This window comes from Candoia aspera, chromosome 6 (assembly GCF_035149785.1).
Source record: "Candoia aspera isolate rCanAsp1 chromosome 6, rCanAsp1.hap2, whole genome shotgun sequence".
NCBI classification, from domain to species: domain Eukaryota; kingdom Metazoa; phylum Chordata; class Lepidosauria; order Squamata; family Boidae; genus Candoia; species Candoia aspera.
In genome coordinates, this window is record NC_086158.1 from 3384042 (window position 1) to 3403080 (window position 19039).

The window sequence follows — 19039 nt, forward strand, 5'->3', positions numbered from 1 at the left end:
GGATCGGAAGGTAAGGAGAGCAAATGGTGTCGGTGTTAACTAATTTTAGCTACGTTTCCTTTTCTTGCTATTTTATGTTATTAATTGAGCATGTCTGCAGGTAGGTAGCATGGTTTGGAAAACTGATCTGGAGGGTATGTTTCTTGCTCATGAAGACCACGTTTTGACAGGTGGAAAGTAGAACACATTCCGGAGTTCTCTGCAATGCAGACACTCTGGTTGCTCAGAGATCTGCAGGGATTAGAGTTCATCAATAAGCAAAACATGCAGTATGAGAAAGGTCTCCCTTAGTCTAGGAAGCTTGACATTGGGTCTGTCGTAGGCATGGAATTTGTAATAATAATTTAAAAGTACTCTTTTGTTTAAGGTATTAGTAATTGTTCTTTTTATAACTTGGAGGTCAATCCCTAAATCCCTAGGTAGCATAAGAAGACCACCTTAGCAAAGCCAGTCATTGTCACCCTCCGTCCCAACAAGTACAGTGTGGAGCATGACAACATGGACTTCCAAACCCCCACAAGTGGCTCTGTAATACACAGATGATAGTAGTCATACTTGAGCATCGTTCCTCAAAATTACCAGAGTATGATGCCAGCAAAGAAGTGAAGGCGGCCAATCAATAGATAAAGATCAACGTGCTGGAGAAGTAAAAAGGAAATTAATCCTAGGGAGGAAGGCAACGAGAACTTTAGATGACATCATGAAGGATTGTGACAGTTCAGTGGTGGAAGAAAAACAGAATGGTTAAAGCAGGGATCTTTCCTGTGATAATGCAGAGCTGTGAAAGCTGGACGTTAAGAAAGAAGATAGGAGACCTTAAATTATGTCTTTGGAGACAGTTACCAAGACTACTGTGTACCACAAGCATAACCAGCTTCAACCCTGCACCAAATAAAGACTGACTGTTCCTTTGAGAAAATGATCACACAGAAACTCATCTATGTGTAAACATGAGTGGATAAACTAGAAAAAATAACTAGCTTAGCAAATTTGAGAGAAGTAGAAGGACAGGAGAAAGCACAAGATGGATGGATGGGATCAAGGAGATTGCCGGCATGACCTTGAAAGAGCTGTACTAGTTATTAATGAGGACAGGCTAGTTTGTGTGTTAGAAGTTTGGGTGGTTCAGTGGTTCAGCCCAATTCACTGGCACCCAGTTAAAAGGGAGAATTCAAATAACCCTGGTAGCCCAGCCTTTCTCTTACTTGCTTCTTTACCTTCCACGTTGGGAAAGGCAAAGTTCTGTGGTCAAGAACCTTCTCTGCCCATGTGGGTCTTTCAGCAGTTTTGAATCCTGGAAAGTTGGGCTTCTAAGTTGCACGGTGACCTTCCGCAAATCAAAGACTCCATACTGTAGAGAAATGGAACTTCTCCGTAGAAGTTCCGTATCAACGAATGGAAACTGCCAGGAGTGAGGATGCCCCAGGAAAGGGCAGAGCTGATCTTCATTTCTCTCACAAGAGGGGCATAATAAAGACAGAGCACTGATTTGAGAGACGTAGGTCATATTTGCATTTCTAAAAAAGAGCCCCCTCTTTTGAAGCTCCACGTTGTCTCCCAGGCAAACACCATCAGACTATTATAAACCAGAAATACAGTGACACCAACGTAACTGTGGCAATAGGACAGTCGTCCTTTTTTAAATGTAAGGGCTTTGTATTTTATAGGCAGTGTCCAGTAAATTCATTCTGTTTTGTAAATTTCTATTCTGTGCCTCTGAAAAACAGCTACTTTAGGCAAATGCAGAAGACTGGAGCGCAAATTAAATCTTGTCACCATGCTCCGTGGTCTCTGTTAGTCCTCTACATTTTGGCATTAGCTCTTTGTCATCCGAGGGTATGAGGGTATTTTCACAGGGGAAAAGTGTGGTGTTTTGTCTTTTCTGAAGGGAAGAATTGAAAGAATGTGGCTTCACATTTGTCTTTATTGCATCTGATGAAGTAGATGCTGATCTAGGAGGAAGGGCTATAGCCCTAGTATATTGGCACCTTCTACCCCTGCTGAGATTGCAACTTCAAAATTTCCATCGAGGACGTCCAACAGTCATTTGGCCAGTTGGTACTGCCAAATCAGGTGGAGAACTTAATAAATAACAGCAATGGTTGCTTTGGGAAGCTCTGTAGGAGCATGGAAGTGGAATTTTGCCAGGCCCTGCAGTTTTGAACAGGGACAGTGGCCCGTGTCACCGCTTTTGGTCATAGAACGAAAATGTAGTTCCTTTAAAAATGCCATCACTTGGCCAAGCTGATGCTGAAGTCTTTATGGACTTGGTATCGCCTTCATTACATTGCAGAATACAGGTAGTCCTTGAGTTACAACGGTAACTGGGACCAGGATTTCCGTCACTAAGTAATGCGGTTGTTAGGCGAAACATCACGTGACCGCATTGCTTAGCAATGGCAGTCCTGGCAGTCCCCACTGTCGTTGTTAACTGAATCCCACTGGTGGTTAGGCGAGGACCCACCCCAATCCAAGCTATTCCCAGCTTGGTCTGTCCCGGCCCCGAGCCTCAGTAAGATAAGGGACTGCCTCCTCTGCCTCCTCTTCTACTCCCCACACCTTCTCTGCCCTTTTGGCTGCCCTGCACAGCAGCACTTCTCAGCAGTGGCACTGGGGCTGAAGTAGAGGCCTTCAGTAGTCTCAGCCACCTGTCACTGCCTCTGGGCCTCTCCTTCAATCCCAGCGCCACCACGGAAGAGTGCCATCTCCAGCACCACGGCCAGTTGCCACAGTGCAAAACCACCGCCCCATGCTCTGCAGACCCTGCTGCCCCCAGCTGACCTTCGCCGCCGTCTTCCTCCCACTGCTGACGTGGTGTGCCTGGCCAGGCCCTATACAAGGCAGCTGCTGGCTGTTCCAGGCCTTCTTCCCGAGGCTGCCTGCACCGTTCTCCAAATACCGTGTGCCATTCTCGCGATGCTTTGGAAAACTTTTGGAAAGCTTCTGTGGCCTTCCAAAGCATCACGAGAACGGCATGTGCAGCATCAGGAAGAAAGCCTAGTGTGGCCAGCAGCTGCCTCACATAGGGACGGGCCAGGCACACCTTGTCAACAGCGGGAGGAAGAAGACGGTGGAGGTCAGCTGGAGGTGGCAGAGAGCACGGCGGTGGGGGCAGCTGGGGCTTTGCGCTGTGGCGCTGGGATGGCTGGCTGTGGTGCTTGAGGCGGTACTCCACGGCAGAGCCAGCACTGGGGCTGAAGTAAAGGCCTGGTGGTGGCTAGCTGAGGCTGCTGAGCTTCAGCCCGTGTCACTGCCTTGGAGTGCCACCGGGCAGGGCGGCCAAAAGGACGGAGATGGGGGGAGACAGATGGGGTGGAGTTGAAGCACCCCTGCAGTCGCAAGTGCGGGTGGGCTGCTAAGCGCCCAAATTTTGATCACGTGACTGGGGGAGTGCTGCAACAGCCATAACTTTGGGGACCAGGTATAAATACCATTCATTCAGTGCCGCTGTAACTTCGAACGGTCACTGAACAAATGGTCATAACTTGAGGGCTACCTGTATGTAGGAGAAGATAGGTTGATAGAACAACTGGGGAAAAAAAGCAAAAACATATCTTCCTTAATTACAGTCCCAGGGGCTTGAGAAACAATAAAACCTTCAGCTCAGCTATAAAATATTTAGGGGGTCAAGAAATGTTGATTAAAACTGGGAGAAAATACTAGCAGGCAAGCATGGGCACTGGGAAGCAAGGATGATTTAACAGTAGCTCTCTAGGAAAAAAAAAACTGTGCTCTTGAAATACTGCCTCTTTGTTTCCCCAAACCCACCACTGTCTTTGTCGACCTGTCCTCAGTACCTCATAGTTCCACCCTAATTACTAAACACCTTACGTGTTGTTATTTCCAAATGCTGTGCTGGATCCAATCAAATTTATATACTAATGTACGTAACCGTCTATAGAGAGCTTGCATTTCCATCCTTCTTTAGCTTAGCCTCGCTGGTTCCGGTACCAACATTAAACAGTCTGTGCTGCAATTAAATTGTGTGCTGATCTCCAGTTTTAAAGAAACTGTTGAGGAAATTTGTGAGAGAAACTTCTCCTACGAAGAGGAGACAATAAAATTGTCTTTTTAAAAAGAAAAGTGCAGAGTTGAAAGAGGGTTGTGATCAGCCGATTGTTCGTGCGCTGAAACCACAATATGGAAAACTTCCAAAATACCAAGTTCCTTGCAACTTATGGCTGATGTGCTGAGGAAGTTGGGCTAGTTAGTATTTAACAAACTAGGCCAGTTCGATATTGATGCTTCTTCCCTCAGATTTTTTTCTCCTCTATTCTTTGTTTTACAGATGTTTTGCTTTACAGTCCATTTTCTCTTCCCTAAGCACTTTCATACTGATTTATTATAAAATTCAGCTGCTTCTATCATTGAAGTTGGAAACAAGCCTCAGACATAATTTTTCCCTTTAGTCATATTTGTGCTGTTTGGGACTTACATTAACACCTGAAGAATAACCCAACAATATAAAATATATATTGAAAGCATTTTGTTTCGAAAGCATTTTGTTCTAAAATCTTGTTCAGGAGTGAAATAAGTAATAATAACCTTTTGATTTTACACAAGCAGTTTTCTTCCAGTTGTTTTGATAAACTCAACTAAGCTTTCCTGAACTTCAGAGGAAGAAACAGCAAATGTAACATAATATTAAACCACGATTTTAATGGTTTGTTAAATAAGCTACAGAGGTATGAGTTGCATACATCGCCCTGTGCCAAAGGCACCATGTGTGGCCTAGCACCCTGTGAGAACCAGGCCGACAGTCCACTTAGACAAAATAATTACAAGCATGATGTGGAATGTGAGAAGGAAAAAGGAAAACTGGCTAAGATAGATAGGCAGACAGACAGACAATTCTCCTAGCTTCAACAGTTAAAATGTCCAGAATTCTTTATTTTTCTTTGTCTCTCTGTCCAGCCCTTTCAAGCGTCATACTGAACACAAATCAACAACCTACCACTCCAAATCAGATGGACAATAATTTTTTTTTCTTTTTAGCTACTCCGCATGTTGATGAATACAAGCAGATAATTGATTCTGATGAATGAGCTTGTCCTTAAGGAAAAAACAAAAACTCAGGATTGTTGATCTTTTCTAGGAATCTGCTGCTTGAATAAATAAATGCCCAGACCGTACCAATGTGTTGGCATGTGGGCCTTAAAAATGTGTTTGTCCTTTGACTTTTGGGTTCATTTATTCACGGCCTTGTCGTTTTGTATCTTTACAGCAGCTCGTTTTTTGCCAACTTTTGAGCTTTGTTTGAGAACAAGTTGACAAATCACTTTATATGTGGGAGAGTTTATAGTCCTCATACCTGTGCTGCCTTTAGTAAAAATCTGGTACAGCTTGTCTTAACTCTGGCCCTCTGTTCTCTTCACCTCCTTGTTTACATTACTAGTCAGAGTTCCTAGTCAAGGAGGCAGCAGAAAAATGCAAGCTCCTTTTCACTGAATTATACGCTTGTCCCTTCTTTTTGGTTGCAAGGTTTTTATTCAGCATTTTCAGCTTGTAGAGATAGTGTTCATTCCTGCTCTTCAGTAAAACCTCATTATTGTCTTCATTTCCCTGTTTAGGACTCCTGAACAATGTCCAAGTGTCGTTTCCTTGTTGTCAGAAAGTTATAACCCTCATGTCCGTTACGGAGCAGCCATGGCCTTGGGTATCTGCTGTGCTGGGACAGGAAACAAGGTAAGGGCAGATGTGCCCAGCTGCTATCCATTTTCCATTAAAGTCCAAGGGCTGGAGCACCTATATTTGGAAAAAGCCCTGGAGAAAGCAGACGGTCCAGTTAATGTACATAAAAAATGAGCCTCAGTCCAGGAGTTTTGGGCATTCTTATAGAATGCCTCCCTAAAAACATTGCTATATTTTTTGCGTTTTTGTTTTGGTGTGCCTTCAAGTCACTGTTGACTTCTGGCAACTGCCTGGACAAGTCCCTGCAGTTTTCTTGGCAAGATTTTGGAAGTGGTTTGCCATTGCTTGCTTCCCAGGGCTGAGAGAGAGTGATTGGCCTAAGGTTACCCAGCCGGCTTTGTGCCCAAGGCAGGACTAGAACTCAGGGACTCCCAGTTTCTAGCCTGATGCCTTAACCACTACACAAAACTGGCTCTCTGTATTGAAGATTAAAAAGGCAAAATGTAAAACCATCTTCTTGTTACTCAAGTTATACTCCTTGTTACTAAATCCTAACAATTTAATTTTCCAAAACAGAGAGGCATGATTGAAGCTCGAAATTAGGAATACTTAGAGCCATTGATTTGAGGTAGACTTGAACTGAGGAATCTTCATGGGACATTGTTTCCCTGTTAGAAAACAGACACCTCTGGTGGACCATCTCATTCTTTCACAGCACTTCCATCCTATGATTAATGACATTCCTTTCCCCTCTCTGCACATTTTTTCCTTCGGTTGCTAGAGTGAGTAACAGAGCACCTACCGCCTCCACCTTACAGATTTTTTTTTAAAAATCCTCACTTAAAAAAAAAATCCCTTCATGTCTCTGCTTTAGTCCATCATCTAAAGCAGTGTTTCTCAACCTCAGCAACTTTAAAGCGGTGTAGACTTCAACTCCCAGCATGCTGGCTGGGGAATTCTGGGAATTGTAGCCCGCACCGCTTGAAGTTGCTGAGGTTGGGAAACAGTGATCTAAAGTTTGCTCCGTAATTATTCTGCCCAGTCATTCTCTTGGATTATCTTCTGCAATTGATCTCTGCTTACGCAATCCACAATTTTTATTTCTCTATGAGACATATTCTTTGGCTCGACTGTTTCTTGAAAAAGCTTGAACTTCTGAACATTCAGATCCTCTTTTTGGCCAGAATCCCTCTGGAGACTGACATGGAATGAGAACCTGTGGAGTAAAGAGGGTAGAGAAACTCTACTTTGACCCATTCTCTCACTGACAATATGTCCCTTTACTGGACAAAAAATGGGCAATAATTTAACACAAGCGGTCCAAGTCTGTTTTATTTCTCTGTATCTTTGTCTAGTCAGAATAACAACCTGCCTGGCTATAGTTTTGCACTTTTATTGTTTATTTCTTAAAATAAAGGATCTTGGGCATTTGTTTATGTCAGTGTGTCTTCTGGCATCAACATATCTTGAAGGCCGAGTTAATACATTAGAACTTAAAAGATTGGAAATAAGATTAGGTCAGGACCCATAAGTGCACACAAATGCAACCCGGCTTATGAAAGGTAACTTTGCATAATTGGAATGAAGATGTTGGAAAGCTCAAGCAGAGAAAAGAGAGCCATAAAAGAATTTGATCCGTCCTTGGCATTTCTCTGCACTTCGTTTAACATCTGAGTTCACTGTGTGGACCTAGCCCATTCCCCAGCCCTGAGCGGGAAGGAACATGTTACCGAATAGATTTGGCTTTAATTTGGCACACGTAATATTCACATTTCTAACTGTCCTTGGAACTCACCTCAGTACAGACTCAGATGTATCCCAGGATTCCTCCTTAGCTTGTTCTGTGTCACCTGGTATTGTAAGAAAATCTTTGTGTCCTCAGTTTTAACACCTTAATGCAGTGTCTCTCAACCTCGGCAACTTTAAGATGTGTGGACTTCAACTCCCAGAATTCCATGCTGGCTGGGGAATTCTGGGAGTTGAAGTCCACACACCTTAAAGTTGCCGAGGTTGAGAGACACTGCCTTAATGTTAAAAAAAAAAAAAAAAAGAGTTGCTTTTCTATTTTACGTTATTTACTACAGTTTCCGTGCTACTCAATCTGACAACGCTCAAAGCCGCTTACCTCAACAACAGCAACAACAAAACCTGAATACAACATTAAAATAGAAACCATTATAAGCTGGAAAACAGATCAGCAGTGCCCCGAGGAACAGCAGCAACATCCAATCCGTAAAAGGAGTGTCCCCCTCTTCACTGATCTATTCCTAGGCTCTGTGGAAAAGCCAGTGTCAATGGCCTTCCCAAAAAGTAGTGGGGCGAGAGTCAACCTAATCTTGGGAGGTGTATTTTGCCAGCAGTCCACAAAGCTCATCTCCGTAGTTCCCAAAGATGACACTCCTTAAGAGAAGGGATCCAGAGGGAGCACGTACTCTCTCTGATCGTTGTTTTTAGCAACAGTTGGGGTTTCAAACGCCTTTTGAGTCCTCCCTTTGGAAGGGGCGCTGTGTAAATGGAGGATGTTTCTGGTGGCCCAGGTGCTTTGAATAGGGAGTCTTCAGCTATGTCGGCGGAGAATTAGGGGAGATCATGGATTTAGGGAGCACCCTATTGGGGAAGGGAGATGTCCGCGTTGATTGTTTTTCTCTTCTTGCCATCCCCTCACCCCAACTTCTTAAGAAGGTTTAATTTAGAGGACCCTTCAAGGAAAGAGAAAGCGAGGACAGGTGAGAGGAGGACTTTCTCAGAAGTAGGCTTGAGACCAGCAGCATTAAAAATAGAAGCCACAAAGCCTGGCAATATCTAAAGTAAGCATTGTCCTAACATGAGACCAGTTGCTTAGTTCACACTCCTTCCAGGCCTGTGTTCAAGAAATTGAAATGTTTGATCTTTGGAGTGCCTATTGAGCAAATGCCCTTTTTGGTGGCCAACATCTATCCATCTAATCAGCCTGCTCCATTCCGTGCCCTGCTTGAAGATCCTAATCTGATAATCCTGACGAAAGCCTGGTGTTTAAAGGTAATAAGGTTATTATTTTGCGTCCTTTTTCTCTCCCTCTCTCCCCAATAGGAAGCAATTAATTTGCTGGAGCCAATGACAAACGATCCTGTCAACTATGTGCGTCAAGGGGCTCTGATCGCATCTGCCCTTATCATGATCCAGCAGACAGAAATTCTCTGCCCAAAGGTGAGTGACGGATCTTCAGCCACGGAGGTATGGGAGAGGACCTGCCAAGGAAGATAAAGAAGGGGGGAGTTCTGAAGATGCTTTTGTTTTGGCAAGGCCTTTCACTGAGGTGTGCTTGTTTAATGAATGTTGAACACTTCATTTGAGTTCTGTCAGTTGCGAGGAAGAACGGTGTGTGGCTATCAGTCCATCAAGATTGCCCTGACGTCTGGCCTCATAAATTAGGGCTGGTCAATCTCACTTTTTCAGAAGGCAGGGAAGTTTATGTTCAAATGATCACTGCTTTTCAGCATTGTATGGAGTTAAGAGGCTAAACATTCTCGGAGTCCCTTTGGAGCACTTTAGAATATGGAGTGTAGACATCAGGAAGCTGAGGTCAGGGGCAACTGATTGGGGAGCAATTCTCAATGTCCTCTTTACTTTTTTGGAAGGAAGGAGTTCTACTGTTACATCACTGTGGGTTAGGTTATGTATTAGTCCAGATATATTCCATAATTCAGCTAAGAACCAAAAAGAAAATCAGTCGTACTGAGTAAAACCAGGATTCAGCTTTATTCTCCATGCATGTTAGCATTTTTAGAAATGTACTCAATTTTGTTTCCCTCTTGACTGTACATGAGGTTTCCTAGTTCAAGAAATGTTGTTACTCATTGCAAGGCTAAGTTTGAAATCTTCACCTCTATTTCACTCTCTAAAAGCTTAGCTTGTTAATGGTGGCTTTTTAGAGATCTCCTAGAGATTGCAGGTTGTAAGTTTATACAAGTCATCTCTTTTAAATAATGTGTTCTAATGTTGAATAATACATTCCAAGTTGGGTGTTTTTTTTCCCTTTGTTTGACAACCCGGGAGTTTATTGTTCAGGGTTCTTGGCCCAATAGATGCAGATATTGGCTGTGCTTGGCTAGATGTTGTAGCCAGACATAGGGACGGCACTGCTCACTCTCAGGAGGTCCTGAGCAGAATTTGTATCCTGCTAAACGCCTGGAAAGCTGGATTGCACATGAAAAAGTCGAGAGAAGCTGACCGATACAGGTCTGATTGAATCACTGAGAGAAAACATCTATGTATAAAGAATCAGAGTAGGAAGCAACCTGGTTGGTCATCCATCTCAAGTGCCTTCCATGAGGAGGGAATGGTCTTCACCGAGAGTTTACTTTTGGTAAAGTGCCTTCTATGTGGGGTCTTCTTGGAAGTTTTCAAAGCAGGGGGCTCCTAAGCTGACATTTCCCCTGTTGGATTGGTCTCTGTGTTTGCCTTGCCTTGCCTTGATTCCACCTGGTCAGTGCTCTGCATGCAGTGGGTGGAGTGAATAGGTTGTTCAATACCCGAACAGCAACACGTGTACAAAATTGGTTCTTGAGATGGGCATGGGTTATACAGTTACTAAAATGGCCACCTTTATGACTGGAGGAAACCTGCCTTTTTCTTCTGAGCTGAACAGTCACTGAAAAGACCCACAGCTCAGCAGTAAAACTTTGCGCTTGGGTGGATCAAGTTCACTTCCCAGTTTAAAAGCATCTTGGGGGAAGAAACGCTACCCGAGACCCTGGAGAGCAGCGGCAGGATTATGCTGGGATGTGTGGATGTACCGCCTGTCTCAGTACAACCTTGCAAATAAGACCAGAGGCTGCTGGCTGACAAAAAATGTTAGATATGGATGAATGTTAAACCCCCTTTTAAACCAGGAGCTGCATGAGGTAGGTGGGCTGTGTCCTCTCCACATTAGTGTCAGCCTTCATCGTGGACCAGATTAGGATGCCAGGTTTATGAACGCCAGTATTACTTTTATTATAAGGCTGCAGTAACAGAATCTTGCAAGTGCGAGGTGTCCGCTCAAATTACATCCCTGCCCCAGACTCAGATTTCGTTTATTGGACCATTGCCTTGGTTGCAGCAATTCCTCCTGTTCCTCAAGGTCATTCTCACTGCCCATTACAGTTAGAGGGAATGCAGGTCCAGATGGGGCAGATTAAGCATCCCTCACCTGGGCAGATGAACAGATCTTCCACAATACCTCCATTTTGCCTGGACTGAGTCCTCATCTGGCCAATGATTTTGACCATGGAGTGGTTCACAGCATCATCTCTTGAGATAAACCTGGGTGTTATTTGCACCAGCATTTGCTGGTGACACCTCAGCTCGTGTAGGTTTTAAATAGCATGGGGGAATAGAATGGAAGTTGTTGTAAGTCACACTTCCCCAGTTCTTTTTTCAGGAGAGACCGTTGCATGGGTTAATCCAGTGTTTCTCAACCTTGGCAACTTTAAGCTGTGTGGACTTCACCTCCCAGAATTCCCTAGCCAGCCATGCTGACTGGGGGATTCTGGGAGTTGAAGTCCACACAGCTTAAAGTTCCCAAGATTGAGAAACACTCCGATCCCATTTCAGTTACAGGACCAATCTGAAACTGACTTAGAAATGGATCCAGAAAATCAGTTTCATCCAAGTATGTTTGCAGCTATCCAGCAACTGCACCCTGAAGGACAAGATAATGGGATTTAATTTTGTGTGTGTGTTTGTGAGCTCTTTAGTTTTCTATTTTTAATTATATCATTATCAGTTCTGCTATTCTGGTCATTGTCTTGGGAACATGAATTTCTGTGGTAAATAAATGCAGGATGACTAAATTTTGAAAAGAAAGAAACAGATAATGATAGTCCAGGCCTAGTTTTATGAATCAAGTTCAGGCAAAGGAAGAGCTAAGCAAAAGAGCCAAGAACACTTTTGAAGACTAAGATCACATACAGTATAAACTGACCTTGTGCTGCATGATTATCTTACATTACTGGGCACTGACCAGTTTCTCAACTACGGAAACACGGGAGCTCTTTTACAATTTCACCCCAGAAAACTTCAGCTGCAGGTATTTTATTTATTTATTTATCTCTCTGTCTGTCTAATTTCGCCACCGCCCATCTCCCCCAGAAGAGATGGTGAGTCCAGTATTCGTCCATATTCAAATTAATTTTTGAATTTTGTACTAGAGGCGGGGAGGATAAATAACGGTGTTTTTAAAGGGAAGACCGATGCTGAGCATGTGCTCAAATTGGGATCCCTGAATCCTCCCTTAGTGGCCAGCTTCTGAAGAAGCAGTTGCTGACGCTAAGCTTGAGGATGCCCGAGGTGCCTTGGCCCCCATTTCTAGTTCTCACTTTTAGCTCTAACCACTTATCTCGGGATCCCTGCTTTGAACAGCTCATTTCTTTCCCAGTCGGTTGGTTGAAGGATGGCTACGTGCAAGCCCTCTCGGTCCACCCAATATTTTGGTTTGCACTGTACATCCTAAAATAGTATAAGTCTTTCTGTCTGTCAGTGTCTGGATGCTGACTCAATATGTTAATTGCTTCAACTTCTTGGAAGAGCAGCTGCTTATAGAATACCTTATAATGTCTGCTTATGCATTTGCATTTTTAAAATATTTGGATGATGAGGATCACGGTCACAGAGAGGGAAAGCTTGTGTTTGCAGCCATTGAAGTTTGTATGGGCACAGTATTCCTTCTTGTGCCTTCTGCATTTTCACACTTGTCTTCCTCAGGAAGTCTTACTTGGGTCCTGAAACAGGTTTGTGCTGTTGTCGCCAAAGAGAATTAACAACAACCTTTCTCCTGCACTCCTCCCATGGTTACTGGGCCCTTAGCAACTAAAGGTTGGATTTCCTGAGAAAAGCTTCTCGTTTTAAGTTGGTGCAGCAATATAAAAGGCAAAATTATTTCTCAAAGTAGCACTTAAGCCCTCGCAGTTGTTTAGGTCTAAAATAGTCCACCTGTAGCATGAGACATCTGAGAATTTCCAAATTTCTGAGTTTCATAATTTTTACAAAAGCGTTAAGCAAGAAGCTTAAAGTGAAACATCGTGGCAGGTGTTCCAGCTCTCTGGTGTATATAATGTCATTGGTTGATAGATTGGCTATAACAGCATCAATCTTCTCTTCCTTTGCAAGCTACACTTAGTTGAGAATTTGGAAGCCCCCCTTTATGAGAACAGAGCTTTCTCAGTTTCCTGTGGCTATTCCTATGTTATATTTTATGGCAGAACTATGCAACGTGTTGAACAAGATGTAGAAGCAACACACTGGCTTGAATGGACTGCAGATGGGCGGGAAAGGCATTTTGCTGGGAGGATGTGGGGTTTACTTGCAGCATTGTCTGGGGGTGAAGGGAATTGCATAATACAGGAAACAGAGATTGCATGCTTCGAGAAAGACTTTTTAAGGAGAAAGTCTTTTAAAAAATCAAATGTTATCTGTAAAGAAGCTTAGTCACATCATTAGTCAGGCATTTTTGACTATTTTGTGTAATTTATTGATAAGAAAAGCAAAGAGCAATAACAGGAATTGAAGCTTCGCCCCCTTTGGATGTGGCCTTTGGAAGGCCACATCCAACATCTCCTCTGGCTTCTGGCATTTCAGCAGACACTGCCCATAGAGTTTTAGACTTTCAAACAACAAACTACTTTTTTAAAAATGGTGGGGAGAGCCCTAAGTCTTAGGAAACTGAACATTTTTCTGGGTTCCTTATGATTTGGCAAATGTACTACTAATCTTGAAAGGATGGATTTTTGACTTGGTTTTATTCTCAAGAATCCACAAATGGTGTCAGCAGTTACCAGAGATTTAATTCAGGCAACCAGTCTGAAAAGTAGCTTGTATTACCAGAACTTTAACTGAACAGTCAAAAGGAGAAAAAGAGTCTTGTGACTGTTACGTGACTGCAAAAGCTTCTGATGAAATCGACCGTAATCCACAAAACATTATAGCATTCTCCTGATTTGGGAGTGAGTGCAGTTGTGCTAGGAAGTGGAATCCAACCTATTTTTTCCTGTCTGCAAAGGAAAGGCAGGTTACCTGTACTCAGATATGTATCGTAGGGTCTTGGATCTGATGGTCCTTGGTGGTTTGTCAGAATTTTAGGTGAAACATGCTTGTTTGTTTTTCCAGTTGGCTGTGCTACGTATGGAGAACCTAGTTATACAAAAATAATCCTGAAATTGGAACCTGATGTGGAATCTATCGGATTCAAACCACATTGACCTTTGCATGAATGAAAGTGAGTGGTCTTGGGCTACCAAGCCTAAGATTTTGATGGACCTTCTTCAGCTGCTGCTGCTGCAGCCTTTTCTTTGGCCCACAATCTTGTGGTTATGTTTATTTTTTTTCCTGTTTATTAATTTTCATCTTTTGCATACCATCTATTCTAGTCTTCTAGACAGTTTACAAAATTTAAAAAAGAACAAATTGAAAACGTTTTGGGGCAGTTTTGCCAGTGTGCCTATAGAAATAGAGAAGGAATAACGAAGCAGACACCGTACTTGTGATACCCCTTCTAAGAGAACATTGCAGCTCTTGGAAGACGTCCTCTGCTTCCATCCTTCCCCGTAAGAACAGAAGTCTCAGCCCCACCTGACCTCAGTACAGATAGCAGACGTTGTGCTGAAAAGAAACACCAAGCCTGAATTTTGTGGAATGGGAATGACAATGTTAGCAAAACAATAAGCAGAACATCACTTCTGATCCCCAAACAAGCCACGCCTGCATTTCAGCCACAGGAACATTTCATTCCCCTTTGGGGGTGATGAATTTAGGCTGAGCTCCTGTCTGAACGGTCAAGTTGAGAACGCTGGCCTTGAATCCGTTTTTGCTTCAGCTTGGCTCCGACCTGCAGTGGCAGAGCTTCCCTAGAGACTCTTCAGGATGGCTGGTTTTAAGCCGTTCTCAAGGCTGAGATGTGGGAAAGTGAGGCCATCGCAGATTCCCAAGCTTCTCAGCTTGTTTCATACTTTGTCCTGGTACTAGAATTATGCCATCTTCTTTTAAAGATCCTATTTGAGAGCCGCGGGATTGGAGGAATATTACAGAATTCTGCTTTTCAGAGATTTCTGTTAAATCAGTCTGTATTTTAGGTTTTAAAAAGTATCTGCATTCTTTGATAAAGCCATGCCATTCTGTCAGAAATTGAAGGATCCTGCCCATTTCTGTGAGATACTATAATTCAGCCAAGGTGTGCCAGGATTGTAATGCCCAGAATTTCCAGCTTTCAGCCACCCCAGATGGAAATCCAGCCCATCTAGAGGGACAAAGTTCAGTCAACAGACTCTAAGCTATTTTGGGCAGCGTGAGAGTGGGAAGCAGACATTTTTAAACTGTGGCCTAAGTTACCCCAACAGGTTAGTTCCTGGAATTTACTGCTACAAGATTGGGTGATAGCTTGGAAGGGCAGATCCCTGGAGAAGAATAAATCTGCCAGTGGCAACAAATCAGGGTGCCTGTGTGAGTCCTCCAGGTTGAAAACAGAGATGGCTGAATAGGGTCCAATAGCTATGCCGGTCAAAACCCTGTTGTTTTCCTTTCACATGGGATTATACTAGAGTTTCTACAGGGAATGTGGATTTTTTTTTTAAAAAGGCACAAGTTTAATTTATTATTATTATTCACACAGTGCACTGGATTAAGCTAAAACAAGGCTGGTTCATGTGTGATTCTAGACATCCATTGCCATGGCGTGCTCTGTGAACCAAGTCATCATACTAAGTGCTTGGAGGCTTGGTTTGAGCAATGCAGGTCATCTGAATACAGCCACTGAGCTTTGTTAAGCCAGACTTAAGAGGGAACATACTGGGCGAATCCAGCCAACTGGATACCTTAAGAAGTTCTCAAAGACTGGCCCAAGGTCTACATTCCCTTCTTTTCTGGGCCAGCTAGAAAGTGTGGCTTCTGCACATGTGAAATTCTGTATCTCACAAGGAACAGGAGCATGGAGGTCCACCACGTTACTTCTCCCCCTTCCCTCATTTTAGCACACCCATTTCCATGTTCACAGTGGAAGCTATGCTTTCTGGCAACCTAAGATATGCTGCCTTGCAGATTGCGAAGTAAGCTACTTTCCAGTCTAAACATTAGTCTAAAGAGCCTCTGCCAGCCAGGTGGCCCTCTCCCCCCACCCACCCAGCCAGGTGAATGGGATGCATGCCCAGTGGTGAATCTCATCACTCCAGAAAAACACATCGCAGACTCAGTGAAACTCAATAAGCTGCTTTATTGCAGGCAAGAATGACTTCTGTCATCTTTATGCAGAAGATCTGCTTATTGCAGAATGCAGAAGTCAGGCCCTCCCTCTGGGTCAGCCCAATCCTGAGCCGTTTGCTCCTACCATTTTGAGTCCCCATTTTTTTCCGGGCCTTGAAATGGGGAGGCGCCTGCTCCTCGTTTCCCAAAGGGCCTGAGCACTGATGGAACTTGCCTCGCCAGCTTCACCCCTTACGTTGAGTTAGGGGTTTGAACACAATTCCTGATCATTCCTGGGAGTGATCATTCAGTACCATCTGAAGTGTCATGGGGTGTCAGCCCCACTAGGTAGACCAGGCCAGGAAATCAACTGCACAGGAAGGCTAAAGCTGCTTTTACTGAGATAGGCAGCTCTGATTGTGCTGTACTGCCGCTGCCCCCCCCCCCAGGTACTTCAGTGGATCAGGGAAGCGTTTGTCTGAGCCCTTTCCAGACATTATCGAGTTTCCCGGGGCTTAAAAAATGCTTCAGCCCCTTTTGCCTAGGTAACAGTTCTTGCATATTTCCACCAAGGTTGTCTTCCTTACTCTCTACGGTGGGTCCCTGACCCTTATCGTGATGTGGATCATATGCCAGAAGCTCGTTTTTGGAATTGGACCCCCGGGTCTCTTCCAGCATCCACTGCTCAGAAGCCTCCTGCCTCCCACAGAGTTTTTCTGAGCCACGATGTTGCGTCGTTCCGTCGAGGTCTTGCTGCTTTCTGTTAGGCTCGAGGCTGATCTGTGCTGTGATGGTGGGTGTGAAATTGTGGCCTTAAACTCACACTGGGCAATTAAGACGTGAGGGGGCTGGTGCACCCCCAGAACCTTCTCTGCATTCTGAGCTTGCACAGCAGAAGGTTTGGGGTGGATTCTAGCATCTGGAACGAAGACAAGAGGCTTCTGAGTGATGTCACATAGGCCGAATGCCTGCTCATCGTGCCACAAAAAGCGGGGGGCGGAGGCGTGCTTTTCGAACTGATTGGGGGTTCTGGAAATCCTTCAGTTTTAGCTAACCAGTTCCACAGCCTGAAAAGGTTTGAAAACCCTTCTTTTAGCCCCTCTTTGGGATTGTGAGAACAATCCTTTCCAAGAGTTGGAGCTGTAAAGAAAGCTGCTGACTAGATTGGCATGAGGGAGGGAGGGAGACGGGCTTGGATGTGATTCTTTCTTCATGGTCTCTGTCAGGAGTTGGCAGTGCTGAATCTGGCCAGCGAGCCATAGCTATGCTGACTTTTACTGGGTGGCTCTGTTAATGGCTCTTGGTCCATTTCCTCTGGGAATTCCCTGAGAAAGGGGTGTTGACATGCTGCTGGGTGGAAGTTCTGTGCTGTCCATGTGGCAACAGACGCAGGTCCCCAAGTTGGTCTTGGCAGATGCTGGGAAGGCTCTCCCTTCCAGGAGCTGGACCCCCAATCCTTGTAAAGCATTTTGCTGAGTTTTGAAAACCGTGATGATCTTCCTGGAGGCTCACCCAAGTCCGCCAAGCTGTTGCCCACAGCAGAGCCCCCTTGCCTGGCGCAGCTCTGCTCCTTAGGACCCCTGACAGAGAGGAGCGTGTGAGTAGGCCAGCAGTTTCTGACCAGGCCGATGTCCCGGCCACCCCAGAACACACGTCTCGGTGATCTCTGAATTACCGCTTGATTTCACACTCTTTCTTCCAAATCAAACACAGTGTTTCTGATATTCAGCAGCTGCTCTGCACCGAATAACAGGGCCTGCCATCAGTTTATTTTTTAATGAACTATTTCCAGTGGTTATCTTTCAGCCGTAGCAGCTCCCAACTCAGCTTATGGTAAAAACACATGGACATCATTCAGCACTGAAGCCGCTCCGTTTTAAAATATTGCTCAAAAGCCAGCGGGCAGAACAGCTAATCAAGCTGCTGGACCAATAAGCCAAGCAGTTAAAAAATGGATTTTTGAGAAGTCTTCGCTCCGCTGTGATTAAGAAGAAGGTCTCAGTAGGACACCCCATTCATCATTTACTGGGACGTAGGGAAAAGCCATCAGCGTTGATTTTGGCTGCTTTGCTGCACAGTAGTACACAAATATTTACTTCTCCCATAATACTGAAGATTTCTCCTTTTCTTTCTGGAGGTGGCTTTGCATTTTAAAGTCAAATATTTTAGAGTCGTGCTTTAATATCATGATACTTCTGGACCTACTTTGGATTCACTGGAGGATTGGCTAAAAGTATCTGCTCTACCTTGAGGTTTCCACTCAAAAGAATCACTTAAGACGAAATCTAGGAAAGGCCAAACGAACCTGCTCCTTTGTCATCCTTCCCCTCTGGCCAACAGGATTCCCATCTAGAGGGACTTAGGAAGTGTGCATTTTCTGTAGCAACCCCTGCCCTGTGGAATACCCTTCCCTTGGGATCCGGCAGGCCCCCACCCTCTTAGCCTTTGGGAAAGCCACAAAGGGCTGGCTTTGCCCCCCAGGCTCCGGAATAGAAAGGTTGGAGCCCAGCAATTGTATAGGTGAACAGAGGGAGATGGTGGATCAGGCAGCTGTTTTTCCTTGGTTTTCTTGCTTTAACTATTTGTGGTTTTATTATTCTCGTGAGCTGCCCAGAGTTATGTTTTACGGGAAGGTTGGTTGTATAAATCTTTTCAAATAAATACTTCTCTGGAAGGTGTTAGATTGTGGAAAGGCTAGCATTGAAATAGTCTGTCTAAGTCTAAGGTCCCGTTTTTCAGATGAATGAGCCCCAGTTTTCATGCCCACCACTGTGTTCATCGTAGCATTCTGCAGTAAGCAATGTACCAGATAGCACAAGAATAGCGTAAGAAACAGTAGCATCTGCATACAAAAATACACATGTACTGCATCAGTAGTCTGGATAATGTATTTATCCAGGATCCTGTCAAGTCGTCTTTGAAACCCTTCCTGTTGACTGTCCTCACAACCGCCAGCGTCAGATTCCACTGCATGACCATGCAGTGTGTGAAAAAAGTATCACCTTCTATGGGTTATGCATCTCCCTGGTCATGACTCTGTGCCCTTCGCTTGCAAGAACCAGCTTAGGATTTTGGACAGTTGGGGCATTTCAGGACCATCGGGAGATGGTGGCATAGGTCTCCCTTCCCTCTCTGCCCACTCCTCCTGCTGTGACTGACATTTGCTACTGACATTGTTCTGATTGCAAGCCGCCTAGAATCCAGGGAGCGGGCAGCAGTC

General features: G+C 44.4%; 1 protein-coding gene across 1 annotated transcript in view; it reads left to right on the forward strand.

Annotated features, from left to right (window-relative positions):
- PSMD1 (proteasome 26S subunit, non-ATPase 1) overlaps window positions 1-19039 on the forward strand; it is a 110630-nt gene that overhangs the window by 61653 nt on the left and 29938 nt on the right. Inside the window, exons 17-18 of the mRNA XM_063306298.1 lie at window positions 5571-5685; window positions 8701-8817. Of these exons, the coding sequence (XP_063162368.1) occupies window positions 5571-5685; window positions 8701-8817 (232 nt within the window). The remainder of the gene's footprint in view (window positions 1-5570; window positions 5686-8700; window positions 8818-19039) is intronic.